This window comes from Aspergillus novofumigatus (assembly GCF_002847465.1).
Source record: "Aspergillus novofumigatus IBT 16806 chromosome Unknown P174scaffold_9, whole genome shotgun sequence".
Taxonomy (NCBI): Eukaryota; Fungi; Ascomycota; class Eurotiomycetes; order Eurotiales; family Aspergillaceae; genus Aspergillus; species Aspergillus novofumigatus.
The window spans coordinates 97786-113582 of record NW_020194282.1 but is presented as its reverse complement, the minus strand read 5'-3'; the positions used below and the strand labels follow the sequence as shown (position 1 = coordinate 113582).

Here is a 15797-nt window from a genome sequence, read left to right as displayed (position 1 = left end):
AAAGGTTGCGCTTAGGATGAGCGAGTTGTCAAGCCACATGATGTCGATATATTTTCCGGGTGCATTGCGGAGTGCAGATAGATAGGCTGTCGGTATGAGGGTGCATCAATCGTCGGACACGTGTTAGACTTCCACATACAACCCACCGAGTATTATCATCAGTTCATCACATTTTTTAGACTGTACAATCAGACCTGTCAAGTCTGTTTTGAATCTGTCTGATTGTTTAGTCTGATATGGTTCTCGATCAATGAGATTTATCATGTTGCTCCATATCACAGTGGTACGACTAAGATAGTCCAGGCGCTATGATCGCTTACATACTAGTATTGCTGGTGGGTCTAATTGTGGCAGTGCATCTTGGCGTGAATTTTCCTTGCGAGATCCGTGGATGGCCTGACTAGTCCTCCCGTGGGCTCAGATGAATGGATGGAGTAATTTCATGTTGAGATGGCTCTGGTAGATTTACTCTGTATGCAATAGAGTTTTACGATTGGTATTGGATATCTAAGCCCTAAGGTAGTCTCTCAGAAGAAGGAATGCTTTGAGTGTATCACCAGATACTAGTCTATCGCTTGATGTCCAACTACAATGCGAGTTAAGCTAGTGGCTGGAGCTTTTGCAGATGCCCCACTGTAAAGCATCACTTTGGCGCCAACTCATCATCATCATCGACATCATCATTGCATACATCTACAGAGGTATCTATCTGATATATTGATTGAAGATCATCAACTTGATATACTCTTGGTAATTCTACAATTGAGGCCCATGTTTCCGGGTCGGTCGATGATCAACACCATCCACTCTAGTACATAGCTCCATCTTCTAAAGAGGCATTGTTGCCAGCGCCAATTTCCAATCCTGCGCATCGTCTGTGCAATCAAACCCTTTGAGTACCCTGCCGAGACTGTTAGCTTCAGGTATCGCCTCGCATCCTGTTCAAGGGTAAGCTCGCCCTAAACTCCTGCTCCTTTGAGTATCAAAGCATCAGCTTTGAGGCTGTGCAGTGCGGATTCGGCTCACTGCAGTTACTCTGCTTTATCCCATCCCCCAGCTTGAAAGCTCGACTGACGGAACAATTCCCTCGTCTTTGACAGGCTTCTACCTGTGTCTCCGCACATCCACATACCTCCGCGGATCCGTAGTCAAGGTACGTACGTGGCTGGCTGCTTGCAGTTCCCCATGCCTCTCCAGTGTATCTACTTAGTTTCTTTACACTCTTCCTTTGACTTCCTCTCTCCAATTGAGAAGAACACCTGAGTTGAATTTTAGCCCATGATCATCTCGATTGGTTCGCGTGAGGATTAATCTAGGTAATAATCCCTCTCATTCTTCAGCGAAACGTGGACATTCCCCCTCTGCGACAAGACCACTGCGGTTGTCTTGGTTTCGCCAATCCTTCCTGCCAACCTAGAGCTAAGACTACCTAACTTAACTGACTTTTGCAATTTCACCCTGGTTCCAGAACTTTTCTCTTGTCGGATCCCAGGATTCCAGACAAAGACCAACTATCAGATTCAATCCTAGACTAACCGGCTAGGATCCTACATATTTCAGGATTAACCCACTTTTTCCCCCCCGCCGTTCCCTGGTCGTTTCCCGCGCCACTGTTGGATCCCAATGTGTAGGTGCCACACCTTCATCATCTCCATCACCACTGCTACTGCTACTACGTAGGAGTATTACACTTTTTTCTTTCTCTCTTTAACTCCCCACTTGTGACCTTCCATTCTTCATTCCTTCGTTTTTCCTCTTTTATCATACGGAGTATCTTCCGTCTATTTCATAAATTTCTTTTTTCATTCTCCCAAGTCTCTCCTTGTCCTCTTTCGCCTATCAAGCAGTCTTTCTTTTAATTCTTGAACAATCATTTCGTGCAGAGAATAGGGAGACGAATCTCACAAGAAATTTGGCTAATCGGATCTGTCGAATCTGATACAGCAGCAGCGAGGAATTTCCGTTCAGCCTTCCGCAGGCACTCTTGGGGCCCCAAAAAACGCAGTATGACCGGCTTCTCTTCTTCTCCAAACGGGGTTGGAGAGCCCAGTGAGCGGGATGCTCTGATCAATGATATTCCCCGCATCAATTCAGGCAATAGCCAGCATCGGCGCCACAAACGTGGACGACGCTGGCTGAACATCCCAGCGCAGGTCATGCACTTGACCTGGGAGACCCTCGTGCGGGACTACGTCAACGTGCTGCTCGTGTTTGTTCCTCTTGGTATCATCTCCGGTGCGCTTCACTGGGACAGCACGGTTGTTTTCTCGTTGAACTTCCTGGCGATCATCCCACTGGCGTCTCTGCTGAGCTTTGCGACTGAGGAACTGGCGGCTACTATGGGACAGGCGTTGGGTGGACTGATGAATGCTACTTTCGGGAATGCGGTCGAACTGATTGTGGGTTTATCCGTTCGAGTCGTTTTGTGCTTCACTATAGCTGACTTGGAGGACAATGGTAGGTCAGCATCATCGCTTTGAAGGACAACCAGATCCGTGTCGTCCAGGCAAGCATGCTGGGCAGTATCCTGTCGAACATCCTGCTTGTGCTCGGATGCTGTTTCTTCATTGGTGGGCTCCGGTTTTCCGAGCAGACATTCAACAGTACTGTCGCGTCCACCATGTCGTCCATGATGACGGTTGCCTCTGCTTCGTTGATCATCCCGGCCACCCTCTACGCCTCTCTGTCTCCATCCCACTCCAAAGCCACGACGGATAATAATATCCTGATTCTTTCGCACGGTACCGCCATCATTCTCCTGGTTTTATACGTCATGTACCTGTACTTCCAGCTCAAGACGCATACACAGCTGTTTGAGGAGGTTCAAGACGGACTGGGACCCGATACAGAGAATCAGGCGGACCATGAACAAGAGGAGGAGCATCATATTCTGAGCCCACTGGCCGCCACCATTGCTCTGGTTGTCGTCACGATTCTTGTCGCCGTCTGTGCCGACTACCTGGTTGGAAGCATCGACAGCATTGTGGAGAAGACCGGCATGAGCCGGACCTTCATCGGTCTTATCTTGATCCCCATTGTTGGAAACGCTGCGGAGCATGTCACCGCCGTCGTCGTCGCATGGAAAGGAAAGATGGATCTGGCTATCGGCGTAGCCGTCGGCAGTAGCTTGCAGATCGCATTGTTCGTGACACCGTTCCTTGTCATCATGGGCTGGATCCTAAACATTGAGATGACTCTCAACTTCCACATCTTTGAAACTGTCGCCTTCTTCATCTCCAGCTTGGTTGTGACCTTCCTCATCCAAGATGGCAAGTCGAATTATCTCGAGGGTGGGCTTTGCTTGGGAATGTAAGTTGTCCGCTCTTCTCTCGATCTATGAGCCAGTTTCTAACTTTCCGCGCCATAGGTATCTGATCCTAGCGCTAGCATTCTACGTTTACCCAGATGATCCTACTGGCGATGCTCTTATTGCCAATTGAGCGACCAGTCGCGCTGCCAAGCTTTCAGACCAGGAATCAGGATTGATGTCCTTGGTTTGAACCTCGCGCTCTCTGACTTTGTGCCAAGCTATTCCTTTCCTTATTGCACTAACTGGGTAAATACTGCTGGTCGGGGGTTCTGTATTTGCTGTACAGACACACAATAGTGGGTTCTGACTACCCTGTATTTTGTATTTTCTTAACTCGATGTTCTCCTGTGGTGTACTTGGGATGGCAAAATGACTGGGCTGGCCTGGGCGCCACCGTTTTCATGTAAACCGCTACATCGTAAACCGTACTCTAGCCACAACTGGCCGCAAACACTCTTGTAGAACTGTTGGCCATCTCTGAATAATGATGAATGACTTCATGCTGGAATGGGGAGTCTTGGCATAGATGACTAAGCAACAGTGGAGAGGAAAATCGTTCTTCGCGGCTCCGACGAAGCCAAGGACGGAGGAGGACAATTGAACACTCTCCCTCGAAATACAGTCTGTCGATTACAGGCATCGAGGAGAATCAACATGCCGCCTCGTATCAATCTTTTCACAGTGGGCAAGGCGTTGCCTGGCTTTCGCCCATCCACCTCATCCGCGGTCAGCTCGCGTTTCAGTATCAACCGGCCTCATGCCGCATCGACCGTTCAAGCACAGAGACGATGGAACTCATCGAAATCAGAGAAGAAGGACGAATTGGAAGGGGTAAAGGGACCTACGGAGGATCCGTTGCCTCACGTCAGCGAGGAGGCCGCGCAGATGGACAGGATTCTGCATGGTGGGAAGTATGAGGCTGCTGCGAGCCCGGAGTTGGAGCAGGGGACTCCTGTCGCTGAGGTAGGTTTCTTCCTTTTTTTATCGGTACTGTTCGTCGCGCTGCTAATTTTACTGCTGGATAGATCCTGCAGCGCGATAAAGACGCCCTGAAGCACATGCCCAAGGTCATGCAAGACCAGCTGAAGCGATCGTCTGGCAACCGGTCCTTCTCGACCTTCACACGCCGCTACCAGCCCGACCTACAGGGTCAGGATGTGACGGATCCCTCAGTGGCCGTTGTCGCCAATATGATCAACCAGGTGAACCAGGACGTCGCGGAGCTGCATCCTGGACTGAAGTTTCCGGCGCCCGAGAGTCTCCCTAAGACGGAGAATTTCCGCGAGAGATATGATCCGTTGCTGGAGCAGTTTACGAAATTGCTTATGCGGGATGGAAAGTTAAGCAAGGCCCAGAAGGTGTGTACATCGCTCGAACCTTGGCAGGTTGTGGCCGGTGCTAATCTAGTTGTTTCTCCCAGAACATGTCATTCATTCTTGACCACCTTCGAACTGCCTCTCCCCCGCAACCGCACCCGAAGCGCCCCCTCCTCCCTGGTCCTCCTGGTCCTCAACTCCCTCTGAACCCCGTCCTCTACCTCACCTTGATTGTTGACTCGGTCGCACCTCTGATCAAGATCCGTCAGCAGAAGGGTATTGCCGGTGGTGGTGCTGCCGTGCAGATCCCAGTTCCTCTGATGCAGAGACAGCGGCGTCGGACGGCCATCAGATGGATCATTGATGCCTCTGATAAGCGGCGGGACAGCAGTTTCGCTCAGCGAGTCGCTCACGAGCTGGTCGCTGTTGCGGAAGGTCGTAGTGGTGTGTGGGATCGGAGGGAAGCGGTGCACAAGCTTGGTATCGCGGGTCGCTCGAATCTTGGTCTGGTCACTCGGCGCAGGTAATTAGTGATATCTATTCATTCATGCATTGTATTTTAGGCTATCAGCAATTGTAAATTATCTTTTCTTCATCTCGTATCTCGACTGCGGATGACTAAATCCTCGCTATCCCCGATCAGGCATCTTTTGAGTCTGCTGCAAGGCACCCTGACAGCCTAAACGTAGTCATTATTCTGTGTACTATCGACCAGGATTATCCTCACAATATCTCCATCTGACCCTCCTCATCTTTACAATCAAAGTGACGCTCGCCCACCACATTCGGACACCAGAGCCCTAATCCTTCAACCCCTCCGCGCCGGTTTGTCCTTCGTCCAACGAGGCAACCACTCATATCACCCGCACAGCAGCTCTGCGGGGACCCGACCCAGCCCCAAACGCCGCAGTCCAGCTCCAGCTCTGGCTCACCTACCACTCCCGACCCATTAACAATAGGCTTAGTCCCAACTTCGGTCTCGTTCTTTTTTTTTTTTTTGTCTCTCAAATATTCCTCCAGTCGAAACCGTGTCGTCGAATGCTGTTGGGCGCACCGTGGCACGCATCGCATCTGCGACTGGTGCCTACGAACACGAACTCGACCACGACGGCCACGATCAAAGCTTCGAGCTTGAAGACTTGCACACCCGCAGTCGCTACCCGCTTGTAACACGCGAACGCACTAGCTCCAACCATTTTGTTTCCATCGAGTCGGACTCGCACGAACCGGTACAGGAGAGCGAGAAGTATTCGCAGCCGGGTGAAAAGAGCGGTCAAGGCTACAGAGCGAACAACCTCAGGCTCCGGTTCTGGGTAGAGGCTCTCCGGCGTCGACAAACTCCAAAGGAAAGTGCGGGGGACAAAGGACAGCAAAGATGAAGTTCTCGCATAGTATCCAGTTCAATGCGGTGCCGGATTGGAGTGCCTATTACATTGCGTATAGTAATTTGAAGAAATTGTGAGATTTCATTTCATTTTCTTTTTGGCCTGTGGACTCGGCTAATAATGCTTCTAGGATATATTCGCTCGAGCAGCAAGCTCGGAAAGCAAGCGGACAGGCACAGTCGGATGTCGAGTCCGCGCCGCTGTTAAGCGGGACACCCACGCCCGAGGCGGTGTTCCGCCGGGCGCTGAACGCAGAGCTGGAGAAGATATGTAGCTTCTACGAGGTCAAGGAGTCGGAGATACTCAAGGAGGTGGAGGACGTTGTCCGTGGTGCCGAGGAGTACTCATCCAAGGCGGACGTGGCGGACGTGGACCCCATGAGTGACGCTATGGTCAAGTCGCGGAGGATGAGCTCTAGCTCTCGCTCGCGCCCGCGGACTGGCGGCTCGTACCGCGATTTCCCGTCGGAGGAGACAGAAGATGACGATGATGGAGCGGATAGCGATGACGAGCATCAGCCGCCGACCGGGCAGAGAGTGGTGCCGTTGACGGGTCGGTCGCGCTCGGACCTGAGCGATTCGAGATTCATGGCTGACTCGACGACTCTGGGGTTTGTTCGGCGGGGGAGCGGCGGGCATGATGGGGACACGCGGTTTCTGGACCTGTACAACGAGGGCTTGTCGCTGAAGCAGCGGGCCGTGAACGCCTATGTCTCACTGTGCGGGCTCAAGTCGTACATCCAGCTGAACAAGACCGGTTTCTCCAAGGCTTTGAAGAAGTTTGACAAGATCCTCGACTGCAATTTGCGGCGCGATTACATGAGCTCCACCGTTTCCCCAGCTTATCCGTTTACGGATTCGACCATGAAGAAGATCGAGGGCGTGATTGCCCGGATCGAACAGCTCTATGCGGACGTGATTACGGGCGGTGACCTACCGCTGGCCAAACGGGAGCTGCGATTGCACCTGAGAGAGCACGTTGTCTGGGAGCGGAATACAGTCTGGCGAGAGATGATTGGCATTGAGCGGAAGGCCCAGGCCGCGAATGTTGGTATTCGTCGGACACTGCTGGGAATGGACGAGGACCCGGCCGCCGCACGACGACAGGGCGATGAGCAGGAGGCTGCAGCCAAAGAGATCAAGACGCCGTTTGGTCGCTATAGCGTACCCGAGTGGCTCTGCAGCTTGAGTTTCGGGACGCTGATTGTCATCCTGGCGGTGTTTATCATCTTGCTCTATGCTCCGATCATGGATAAACCGGAGCAGCAGAACTGCCTGGCCATGCTTGTGTTTGTCAGTCTGTTGTGGGCCACCGAGGTCATTCCTCTCTTTGTGACGTCCCTCTTGATACCCTTCCTGGTCGTCATGTTGCGCATTATGAAGTCCGCGGAGAAGCCCTATCACCGTCTGGGACCAAAGGACGCCACCAGCGCGGCGTTCAGCGCGATGTGGACGCCTGTGATCATGCTCCTGCTGGGGGGATTCACCATCGCCGCTGCGTTGTCCAAATACGACATTGCTCGGCGGATGGCCATGTTTGTGCTGAGCAGAGCCGGATCCAACCCCAAAGTTGTTCTCCTGACGAACATGTTTGTGAGCATGTTCCTTAGTATGTGGATTAGCAATGTGGCGTCGCCTGTTCTTTGCTACTCCATTATTCAGGTATGTTCCCTTTCCCAGGGGAGGATTTTTTGTTCTTGGAAAATGCTAACCTCTCAGCCTCTACTACGTAATCTTCCTCCTGATTCCAACTTTGCCAAGGCCCTTGTGCTGGGTATTGCGCTGGCTGCCAATGTCGGAGGTGCCGCGTCGCCGATTGCGTCGCCCCAGAATATCATCGCGCTGCAGAACATGTACCCGAGTATCAGCTGGGGGACCTGGTTTTTTGTCTCACTGCCCGTCTGCATCATTTCGATCCTTTTGATTTGGCTGCTCTTGCTGGCAACGTTCAAGCCCGGCCGCGGCACGACCATTGTCCCAATGCGACCGGTCAAGGACCGATTTTCGGGTGTGCAGTACTTTGTGACGATTGTGACGCTGTCCACCATCGGGCTGTGGTGTGCTAGCCATCAGCTCGAGCACGTCTTTGGCGATATGGGCGTGATCGCCATCATCCCGATGGTGCTGTTCTTTGGAACGGGGATCCTGAACAAAGAGGACTTCAACAACTTCTTGTGGACCATCATCATCTTAGCTGCGGGAGGTCTGTGTCTCGGCAAAGCGGTGACCTCGTCCGGGCTGCTGCACACGATCGCCAATGCGATCACGGTGCGCGTCGACCACTTCAGTCTGTACGGGGTTCTGCTCGTGTTTTCGGCTCTGATCCTGGTCATGGCGACGTTTATCTCGCATACGGTTGCGGCGCTGATCATGCTGCCGCTGGTGCGCCAGATTGGCGTGGGCATGGACGACCCGCATCCGAACTTGCTGGTGATGGCGAGTGCATTGATGTGTTCGGTGGCTATGGCGTTGCCGACCAGCGGGTTCCCCAACATGAGTATGCCCGTTCCAACCTTTCCCTCAGTTGATAACGTTAGCTAACATGTACAGCTGCTATTATGACCGAGGTCCCACAAACGGGTCAACGGTACCTCCACGTGCGGCATTTCTTCACTCGCGGTATCCCGGCCAGCTTGATGTCGTGGGCGGTGATTGTGACGATTGGGTATGGACTGATGTATATTGCGGGGTTGTAGGGAGTTTAGATGGTATGTATACAGATTACCAGATTACTTTTAGAGTATTTACAATTGGAAGTTGCTTCTTGGATAGTCAATGGTCATGTAATGTCATTAGTCATGAGTGCCATGTGGTATAGAAGCTAAGCTACTGCACGCAGCTGAATATATATATAGATAGGATAGAAATACAACAGCTCCAGCGAAGCAATCAATCAATTCAAGACGACATGATACCATCATAACATAACAGTCTAGTTTTCGCATCAGCAACAAACCAGAGGAAACGAAGAAGAAGAAGAGAAGAAATCAGTTCCTGGCACATGTTAGCACCCCACACTCATCATGTCATGAGGCCAAGGGAAAAGGGAAGGAGACATACAATAATCCCAACGTCAAATCACCATGGATCTTCGCCTTGAGCTGCACCTCAATATCCAGATTCAGATCCAGCCGTAGCCGCAACTGCTCGTCTCGCCCATCATCTTTCTCTTCTTTATTCCCGCCCAGCAGCCCGCCGACAGCCTTGCCCGCTGACCCCGTCACACCGTTCACCGCGTTCCCTGCGGTGTTCTGCACGAGATCGCCGACCTGGTTCACGCCGCCGAGGCCGCCGAGGGGGCCGCCGTCTTGTTGTTGCTGCTGCTGCATCTGGGGACGCTGGCGGCGACGGCGGGGCTTCTCCATGGCGGCGTTGTTGTTGTCCATTTCGGGGCGGGGGATGCTTTCAGTTTCTGAGTCGGGGCGGTAGCGTTGAGGTTTTCTTCTTCGGGGACGGGGTTGCTCTTTTTCTTGCTGTTGTTGTTGTTGTTGTTGGTCTTGGTCTTGGTCTTGGTCTTGGTCTTGGTCTTGTTCTGTGGCTTCACCGTTGGCGTCGGCGTTGTTGGTATCTTCTTGGGGTTGAGGGTCTTCCTCGGTGTTGTTGTTGTTGTTTTTGTTTGGAGGATCCTCTTTGTTTTCTTCCTGTTGTTCTTGTTCTTCTTCAGGCTTAGACTGCTGCTGAGGCTGCTTCTTCTTGCCTAGCTTTGGAGGCTTCTTTGTTGGTGTCTGGGTATCTGTCTTTGGTGTTGGGGGAGCACCGTCTTCTGTCTGGGTTGGGTTCGGAGTCGGACTAGAAGGACGACTGTTGTTTTCCTGATCGGACATGGTGGAAGAAAGAGAAAGAGACTAGAATGATGGGAAGATGGAGGGGATGACAGTGTTTATACTCTTGGTCATGTCTTGGTCTGGGGGGTCGTTTATATGGATGAGATGATTGGGACAGAGTACAGGTGGAGGGAAACCGGGCAGTCCGCCTCGTACGTCAGTTGCTGGACATGACAGGCAGAGAGACTGGTTCGGCGTCATCTTGGATTGAGATAGATTGGATGATACCATCATACTTTACACACATACACACCATATGGATACAGAGCTTAAACAAGAGATTGTTCAGTATGACGTCTAGATGCAGGGCTGTACGACATACGTACTAGTTACTCCAGTCCATGTCCAAGCTAGTCATAGTGTCTGGAGTAGCGCCAGATGTCAGGATGGATAAAGTCAAGCGAATCAATAGCGAGACGCTCGGAGAATTTTGGCACGAGATAGTGTGGTTGGCTGCTCCACTTGGTGCTATTATTAAATTAGAGAGGGAGAAACGGATATATGAAGCGTATAATGACGCCACTCGACGTCAGGCTACATTACTGTTGTTACCCAAGTACGTGTCCTAGTATACCTCTGTTACTGTAGAGGGAAATTGGCGGCAGACTTAGCCGTGGATATTCGCATGGTAATACTTTGTACCAGAGGACAAAATGTATGGTACCGAGCACGCGAAGATTCTTCTGCTGTCAGAGCAAGTCTGACCTTTTCTGGTCCATGGATACATCGATACAAGCGGAGTCGCTTAAAAGGTATACAGAAGAGTGGGCGGATCCCGGTCTGTCTCATATCATACTAAAGTAATTATTACCTAGATCCCAGTCAGTCATAATTATACTGAGTCAGTCAGTATCCAATTATATTATGGAACCGACAGGATAATGATGCCGTAACGTCATGCACGGCACATCCAAGGGCCCGACTCCATCGCGTAGGTGGCTTCTCGGCTCCGATCAAGTATCACTGCTTATCCTTATGATGATGACGATGCGTGGTGTGCTTGTCTATGCGTAGACTGGGTTATTCAAGTAACATACTACTTTTCTTCTTCCTTTTAACTGTTGACTAAGTCATTCTATCTGCTTTTCATTCTGTTTCCACCTTGACAGTCTTGATTGTGACTAGATACTTGAAGTAATTATATACTTCTCCCGCCTCGAAAATATACAAAATGGCCACCGCAGAGAAGACAAAAGAACAGCAGAAACAACCAACCCTCCAGCAAGACGACGACTCGGTTGACTACTCAGACGACTACTCCGATGAAGACTACGAAACCGACGACTACGAGGTCTCCGGCGATGAAGCAGAAGCAGAGGATCCCAAGGCTCAGGCAAAACGTCGTCAGCGCCAACAACAACAACAACGAAGCAGACAACCAGACGCCGTAGAAGAAGCAGATGACGAGGACTACTCCGACGAAGATGACTTTTACTCTGATGAATACGACGACGAGGACGAAGACTACGATAACCAAGTCGCCTCCGGCAGGGCCATGCAGCCATACCAACCCCCGGCGGCAACCAATCCCTCTCCCAGAACGGGTCGATGAATGTGATACCACAACAGAAGCAGGGGTCGAGTCTGGACGACGAAGAAGGCATGAAGCTCAAGTTGGAGCTGAATCTCGAGATCGAGGTCGAGCTCAAAGCTCATATCCACGGTGATCTGACGCTGGCTTTGATGTATGTTCCCCTCTTGCCCCCTGATATCCCATTCATTCGCTCAATTCGAACAGGAGTTGACGCTCGATGCAGTGCATAATTGTTGTTGCCTGGCAGCCATACTGCTCTGTCATCCTCACGAGCCATGATGATCCGTCACGATTGAATAGCTTTACTTTGTCATGTTGTGTCAATAGAGTCTGGTTACCCTTTTAATAGTCAGCGTGATCCTTTGTGTTGACCTGGTGTCATTATGGATGTTTATGATATCTTAGCGTATGCGCAACTGAATAAAGTATGGGATTGCAACATCTCCAGAGTATTTACCGTTGTCAAGTACAAGACGTAGGACGAGCGCCAATTGAAATGAATAATCCCCCTGTCTATCCTCATCAGCTCGAATATCACGAAAGAGATCTGGACAAATTGAATGTTTACACTTGAAGCTGTACTATGGTTTGAGTCTTAAATATATGTCGACCCTCATCCCTCACGTGATATATATTGGGATCGCACTATGCGACAGTTGTCAACATTATTTTGCCCAGAGGCCAATTGCAAACTGACTCTTTTTAAGGCCTGTAATGGTGCAACCGTGCAAATCTCAAACCTGACCTGGGTAAGTGCTACACATGAGTCAACAGCAGTTAATCTCAGCCGAGGTACGTTGCTGATCACCTTTTAGAGACGACGAGATAAGGAGTCAACCATCAACACTCAACACCTCATCCGCTGAACAAATCCAAGAGACGAGAGACGAAATGGCAACCGATGCACCTGCACCCACCAAATCCTTCATCATCAAGCACATGAACACCAACCATGCCGACACGCTCTCTCTCTACCTACGCGCCTACTGCGGCGTCTCCGCCCACTTCGCCCATCCCGCCGTCCTCCAAGACATCTCCCTCTCCGACCTCCTCATCAGCGCGAAAGGAACCCGCTACAGCGTCCCCATCAACCCACCCATGACCTCCTTTTCCGAAGCCCGCGCCCGCGTCGTCGCCATGCACAAGGATTCTCTGCAGCGCCTCGGCCTCTCCGACATTACCATCGCCGAGTATCGGCCCCTCACGGGCTCCAGATCGTCTCGCTAGTCCTGGTGGTCGCTACGCTGGTGGTGTTTGGTCGGCGGAGCAATTTCCTGCCGGGGAGTGTGTTCTACGAGACGGTGGGCTTGGACCGGTATCCGGTACTTACGCGGTTCTGCTACGATGTTGCGCCGGTGGTGGTTGGGTTATTGCTAGGCGTGCATTTGGTGGAGGCGACGCTGTTGGCGGTTAAGAGGTTGAGGCCGCATGGGGTGCGGGTTGCGTCTGGGTTGTGGGTTGCGTGGATTGTGTCGAATTTTGTGGAGGGGTTTCCGGTGTGGCGGCGGTTTGATGAGATGGTGAGGGAGGAGCGGATGAAGAGGGAGCGGAGTGAATGATACCTCTATACGTAGTATGTATGTTATTGTAGAGAGGTGCCTCTCTAGCTTCGAATCATAAATTCATCTATCCTCGTGTTTATGAAGAGTGGAGTTATCCAATGCTATTGCTAGTGGAGTCCTAATGGTAGTCACGTGCCCACCCTTTTAGGCTAGCGCGCACTTTGGGGTAGGGCAAGAATCGACAAGCGAGCCAAGAAGCCAGTGAGCCACACTGCGAAATTCCCGAGCGTCGACGACCAGCAACATCAACTCCACGACAACCCAACGACCCTTGCCCGCTGCGTTCCTGGTGAAGGGCTGCAGAGTTAGAGGTGAGTTTCAACTTATTGCTTGCTTGCATTCTGTCTTTCAATTTCTTCCGACTTTCGAGAAGTTGGTGGTCGTCGGTGTTCGTGACAGTTCGTTGGCGATTCGGTAAAATTTGAGTCGGAAAAGGGCAACAACAGAAGACAACGATACATCAAGGCAGCGCAATTCGGCTTTCCTTCGAAGAATAATTCGTCTACTTGGTTGACGACTGCTGGCTACGACTGTTGGTTCGACACTGTTTGGTTTGAAGACTCTTGCGAGCACTTGATATCAGGACTTGGGACTTCTACGAACGAACGGAAGAAATTGAAGGCAGACGCAGGAGACCGAATTGCCTGGCTGACTGGATTTACGATAGTTCCCTACATCAACCGCAAACATGGGTATCTCACGCGACTCCCGCCACAAGCGTTCGGCCACCGGTGCGAAGAGGGCCACCTACCGCAAGAAGAGGTAGGACCTCAGTCATCCTTATTTGACATGCTTTGCACAGTTCAAATCTGACAATGCTGCAGGGCGTTCGAGAAGGGTCGCCAGCCCGCCAACACCCGTATCGGTGCTAAGAGAATCCACCTGGTCCGCACCCGTGGTGGTAACCGCAAGTTCCGTGCCCTCCGTCTCGAGTCGGGCAACTTCTCGTGGGGTTCCGAGGGCATTTCCCGCAAGACCCGTGTCATCGTTGTGGCCTACCACCCTTCCAACAACGAACTGGTCCGCACCAACACCCTGACCAAGTCCGCCGTCGTTCAGATTGATGCCGCTCCCTTTAGACAATGGTACGAGGCTCACTACGGCCAGCCCGTCGGCCGGAGACGCCAGCAGAAGACCGCCGAGACCACCACCGAGAAGAAGAGCAACAGCGTCGTGAAGAAGCAGGCTGCTCGCTTCGCCGACCACGGCAAGGTCGAGCCCGCCATCGAGAAGCAGTTTGAGTCCGGTCGTCTGTACGCCGTCATCGCCTCCCGCCCCGGCCAGAGCGGTCGTGTCGACGGTTACATCCTGGAGGGTGACGAGCTGGCTTTCTACCAGCGTGCTATCCGCAAGTAAAAAGAAAAATTTATTTGGGGTATTGCGCTTGCGTGTCGTGTAAAAGGGTGGTTTCGGAGTTTCAGCAATGTTTTCCAGAAAATATCATGATCTGGGCATCGGCATATGCAATGTCTGTAGAGCTCTGAGCTGTCAATCAATGGGATGATCCTTACGTTGTTCAATAGTTTTAAATGGTTTAGTCCAGTAGAGCTTTTCCATCTAACGTACAACCACCAGGCAACCCAGAATTCCAGCAACTCCGCCCATGCACTTTTGGAACTACAACCCAACTTCAACTCTACAACTTACGCACATCTACACACTCCTCCAACTATCTACTGACTACAGTCATGGACAATAAAACAATAAAAACCCGCCTTCTCTTGATATCAGACACCCACAACACACCCCTCACCCCCTCCCTCCCCGCACCCTACCGACACCCCTCCCAAAAGCGCACATCCTCATCCACTCTGGCGACCTCACAACAATCGGCAGCTACAAAGAACACACCACCACCCTAGCAACCCTCAAATCCCACCCCGCAGAACTAAAACTCGTCATCGCCGGCAACCACGACATCACCCTCGACGAGGAATACTACGCCGCCCTCCCGCCAAGCAGTTTCAAAACCTGGTCCGGGCGAGAGGATCCCGCAGCCATAAAACAACTCTACTGCAGTGATGACGCGCAAGCCGCAGGGATACGCTACTTGGACGAGGGAATGCATTGTTTTACCCTGAGTACCGGGGCGCAGTTGAGGGTGTTTGCGTCGCCGTATACGCCGGCGTTCTGTGGGTGGGCGTTTGCGTATCCCCGCGGGAGCGATAGGTTCAATCCCCTTCCGGAGGGAGCATCAGCATCAGCATCAGCATCAGCATCAGCATCAGCATCAGCGTCTGGCCCTGCGGGTGGTGATGTAGGGGCAGCAGCAGGGGCGAGTGTAGTGCCCGACTTCCCTTCTGTGGATATCATGATCACGCATGGTCCGCCGGCGGGGGTGCTTGATACGGTCGTTAATGGGGGCAGTGTAGGCTGCGAGGCGTTGTTTGCTGCTGTGAAGCGGGCGAAGCCGCGGGTGCATGTCTTTGGGCACATACATGAGGGGTATGGTGCGCTGCGAGGGGAGTGGGGGCGGATATGACGTTGGGAGGGACGAAGGTGGTGTGCGATGAGGATAGGGTGCGCGAGGAGCGGGGCGCGTATGTGGATGTTAGCGCTGACTCGGGGCGGCCGCTGCGGTTTGGGGAGGAGACGTTGTTTGTGAATGCGAGTATGCTGGATGAGAGGTATAGGGCTGTGAATGCGCCGTGGGTGGTGGATTTGGATTTACCGGTTGCCTCGTAGGTACTGTGCTACGGAGTATGTATATTACGGAGTACAGGTTTGTGTCTACAGAAGCAGCAGGTTGACAATCAATTATTTGCTATAATTGCAGAGGTATCTAGGGAAGGTATCAATCATGACAAAAAAAAGACAAAGACAAGTATATCCACGTAGAAAAGGTAGAAAGAATGATTTCAGCTGCG

General features: G+C 51.9%; 7 protein-coding genes across 7 annotated transcripts; 6 read left to right on the top strand and 1 right to left on the bottom strand.

The window, feature by feature from the left end:
• Positions 1–2006: 2006 nt before the first annotated feature.
• P174DRAFT_434920 (calcium/proton exchanger) lies at positions 2007–3440 on the top strand (the record flags this gene model as incomplete). The annotated part of the gene is made up of 3 exons (XM_024825901.1): positions 2007–2399; positions 2462–3309; positions 3368–3440. 3 exons carry the CDS (start codon positions 2007–2009, stop codon positions 3438–3440), a joined length of 1314 nt encoding a protein of 437 aa, XP_024678131.1.
• A 458-nt stretch (positions 3441–3898) lies between these two features.
• P174DRAFT_445448 (mitochondrial 37S ribosomal protein uS7m) lies at positions 3899–5199 on the top strand. Its single transcript, XM_024828348.1, has 3 exons — positions 3899–4273; positions 4336–4668; positions 4731–5199. The coding sequence occupies exons 1-3, from the start codon at positions 3965–3967 to the stop codon at positions 5151–5153; spliced, it is 1065 nt and encodes a 354-aa protein (XP_024678130.1). The 5' UTR covers positions 3899–3964; the 3' UTR covers positions 5154–5199.
• Positions 5200–5849: 650 nt separating this feature from the next.
• On the top strand, positions 5850–8759 carry P174DRAFT_299874 (putative plasma membrane phosphate transporter Pho87). The gene is made up of 4 exons (XM_024821620.1): positions 5850–6084; positions 6142–7672; positions 7730–8507; positions 8561–8759. Exons 1-4 carry the CDS (start codon positions 6002–6004, stop codon positions 8704–8706), a joined length of 2538 nt encoding a protein of 845 aa, XP_024678129.1. The 5' UTR covers positions 5850–6001; the 3' UTR covers positions 8707–8759.
• Positions 8760–8888: 129 nt separating this feature from the next.
• P174DRAFT_445446 (uncharacterized protein) lies at positions 8889–10102 on the bottom strand. The gene is made up of 2 exons (XM_024828347.1): positions 9071–10102; positions 8889–9004 (listed from the first exon to the last, which is right to left on the bottom strand). The coding sequence occupies exons 1-2, from the start codon at positions 9832–9834 to the stop codon at positions 8998–9000; spliced, it is 771 nt and encodes a 256-aa protein (XP_024678128.1). The 5' UTR covers positions 9835–10102; the 3' UTR covers positions 8889–8997.
• Positions 10103–10982: 880 nt separating this feature from the next.
• Positions 10983–11704, top strand: P174DRAFT_445444 (uncharacterized protein). The gene is made up of 2 exons (XM_024828346.1): positions 10983–11378; positions 11435–11704. Exons 1-2 carry the CDS (start codon positions 11006–11008, stop codon positions 11596–11598), a joined length of 537 nt encoding a protein of 178 aa, XP_024678127.1. The 5' UTR covers positions 10983–11005; the 3' UTR covers positions 11599–11704.
• A 344-nt stretch (positions 11705–12048) lies between these two features.
• On the top strand, positions 12049–12929 carry P174DRAFT_445443 (DUF2470 domain-containing protein; the record flags this gene model as incomplete). The annotated part of the gene is made up of 3 exons (XM_024828345.1): positions 12049–12117; positions 12184–12558; positions 12636–12929. Exons 2-3 carry the CDS (start codon positions 12260–12262, stop codon positions 12925–12927), a joined length of 591 nt encoding a protein of 196 aa, XP_024678126.1. The 5' UTR covers positions 12049–12117; positions 12184–12259.
• A 230-nt stretch (positions 12930–13159) lies between these two features.
• Positions 13160–15735, top strand: P174DRAFT_515610 (40S ribosomal eS8 domain-containing protein). Its single transcript, XM_024832205.1, has 4 exons — positions 13160–13692; positions 13755–14282; positions 14662–15380; positions 15422–15735. Exons 1-4 carry the CDS (start codon positions 13619–13621, stop codon positions 15613–15615), a joined length of 1515 nt encoding a protein of 504 aa, XP_024678125.1. The 5' UTR covers positions 13160–13618; the 3' UTR covers positions 15616–15735.
• Positions 15736–15797: the final 62 nt, after the last annotated feature.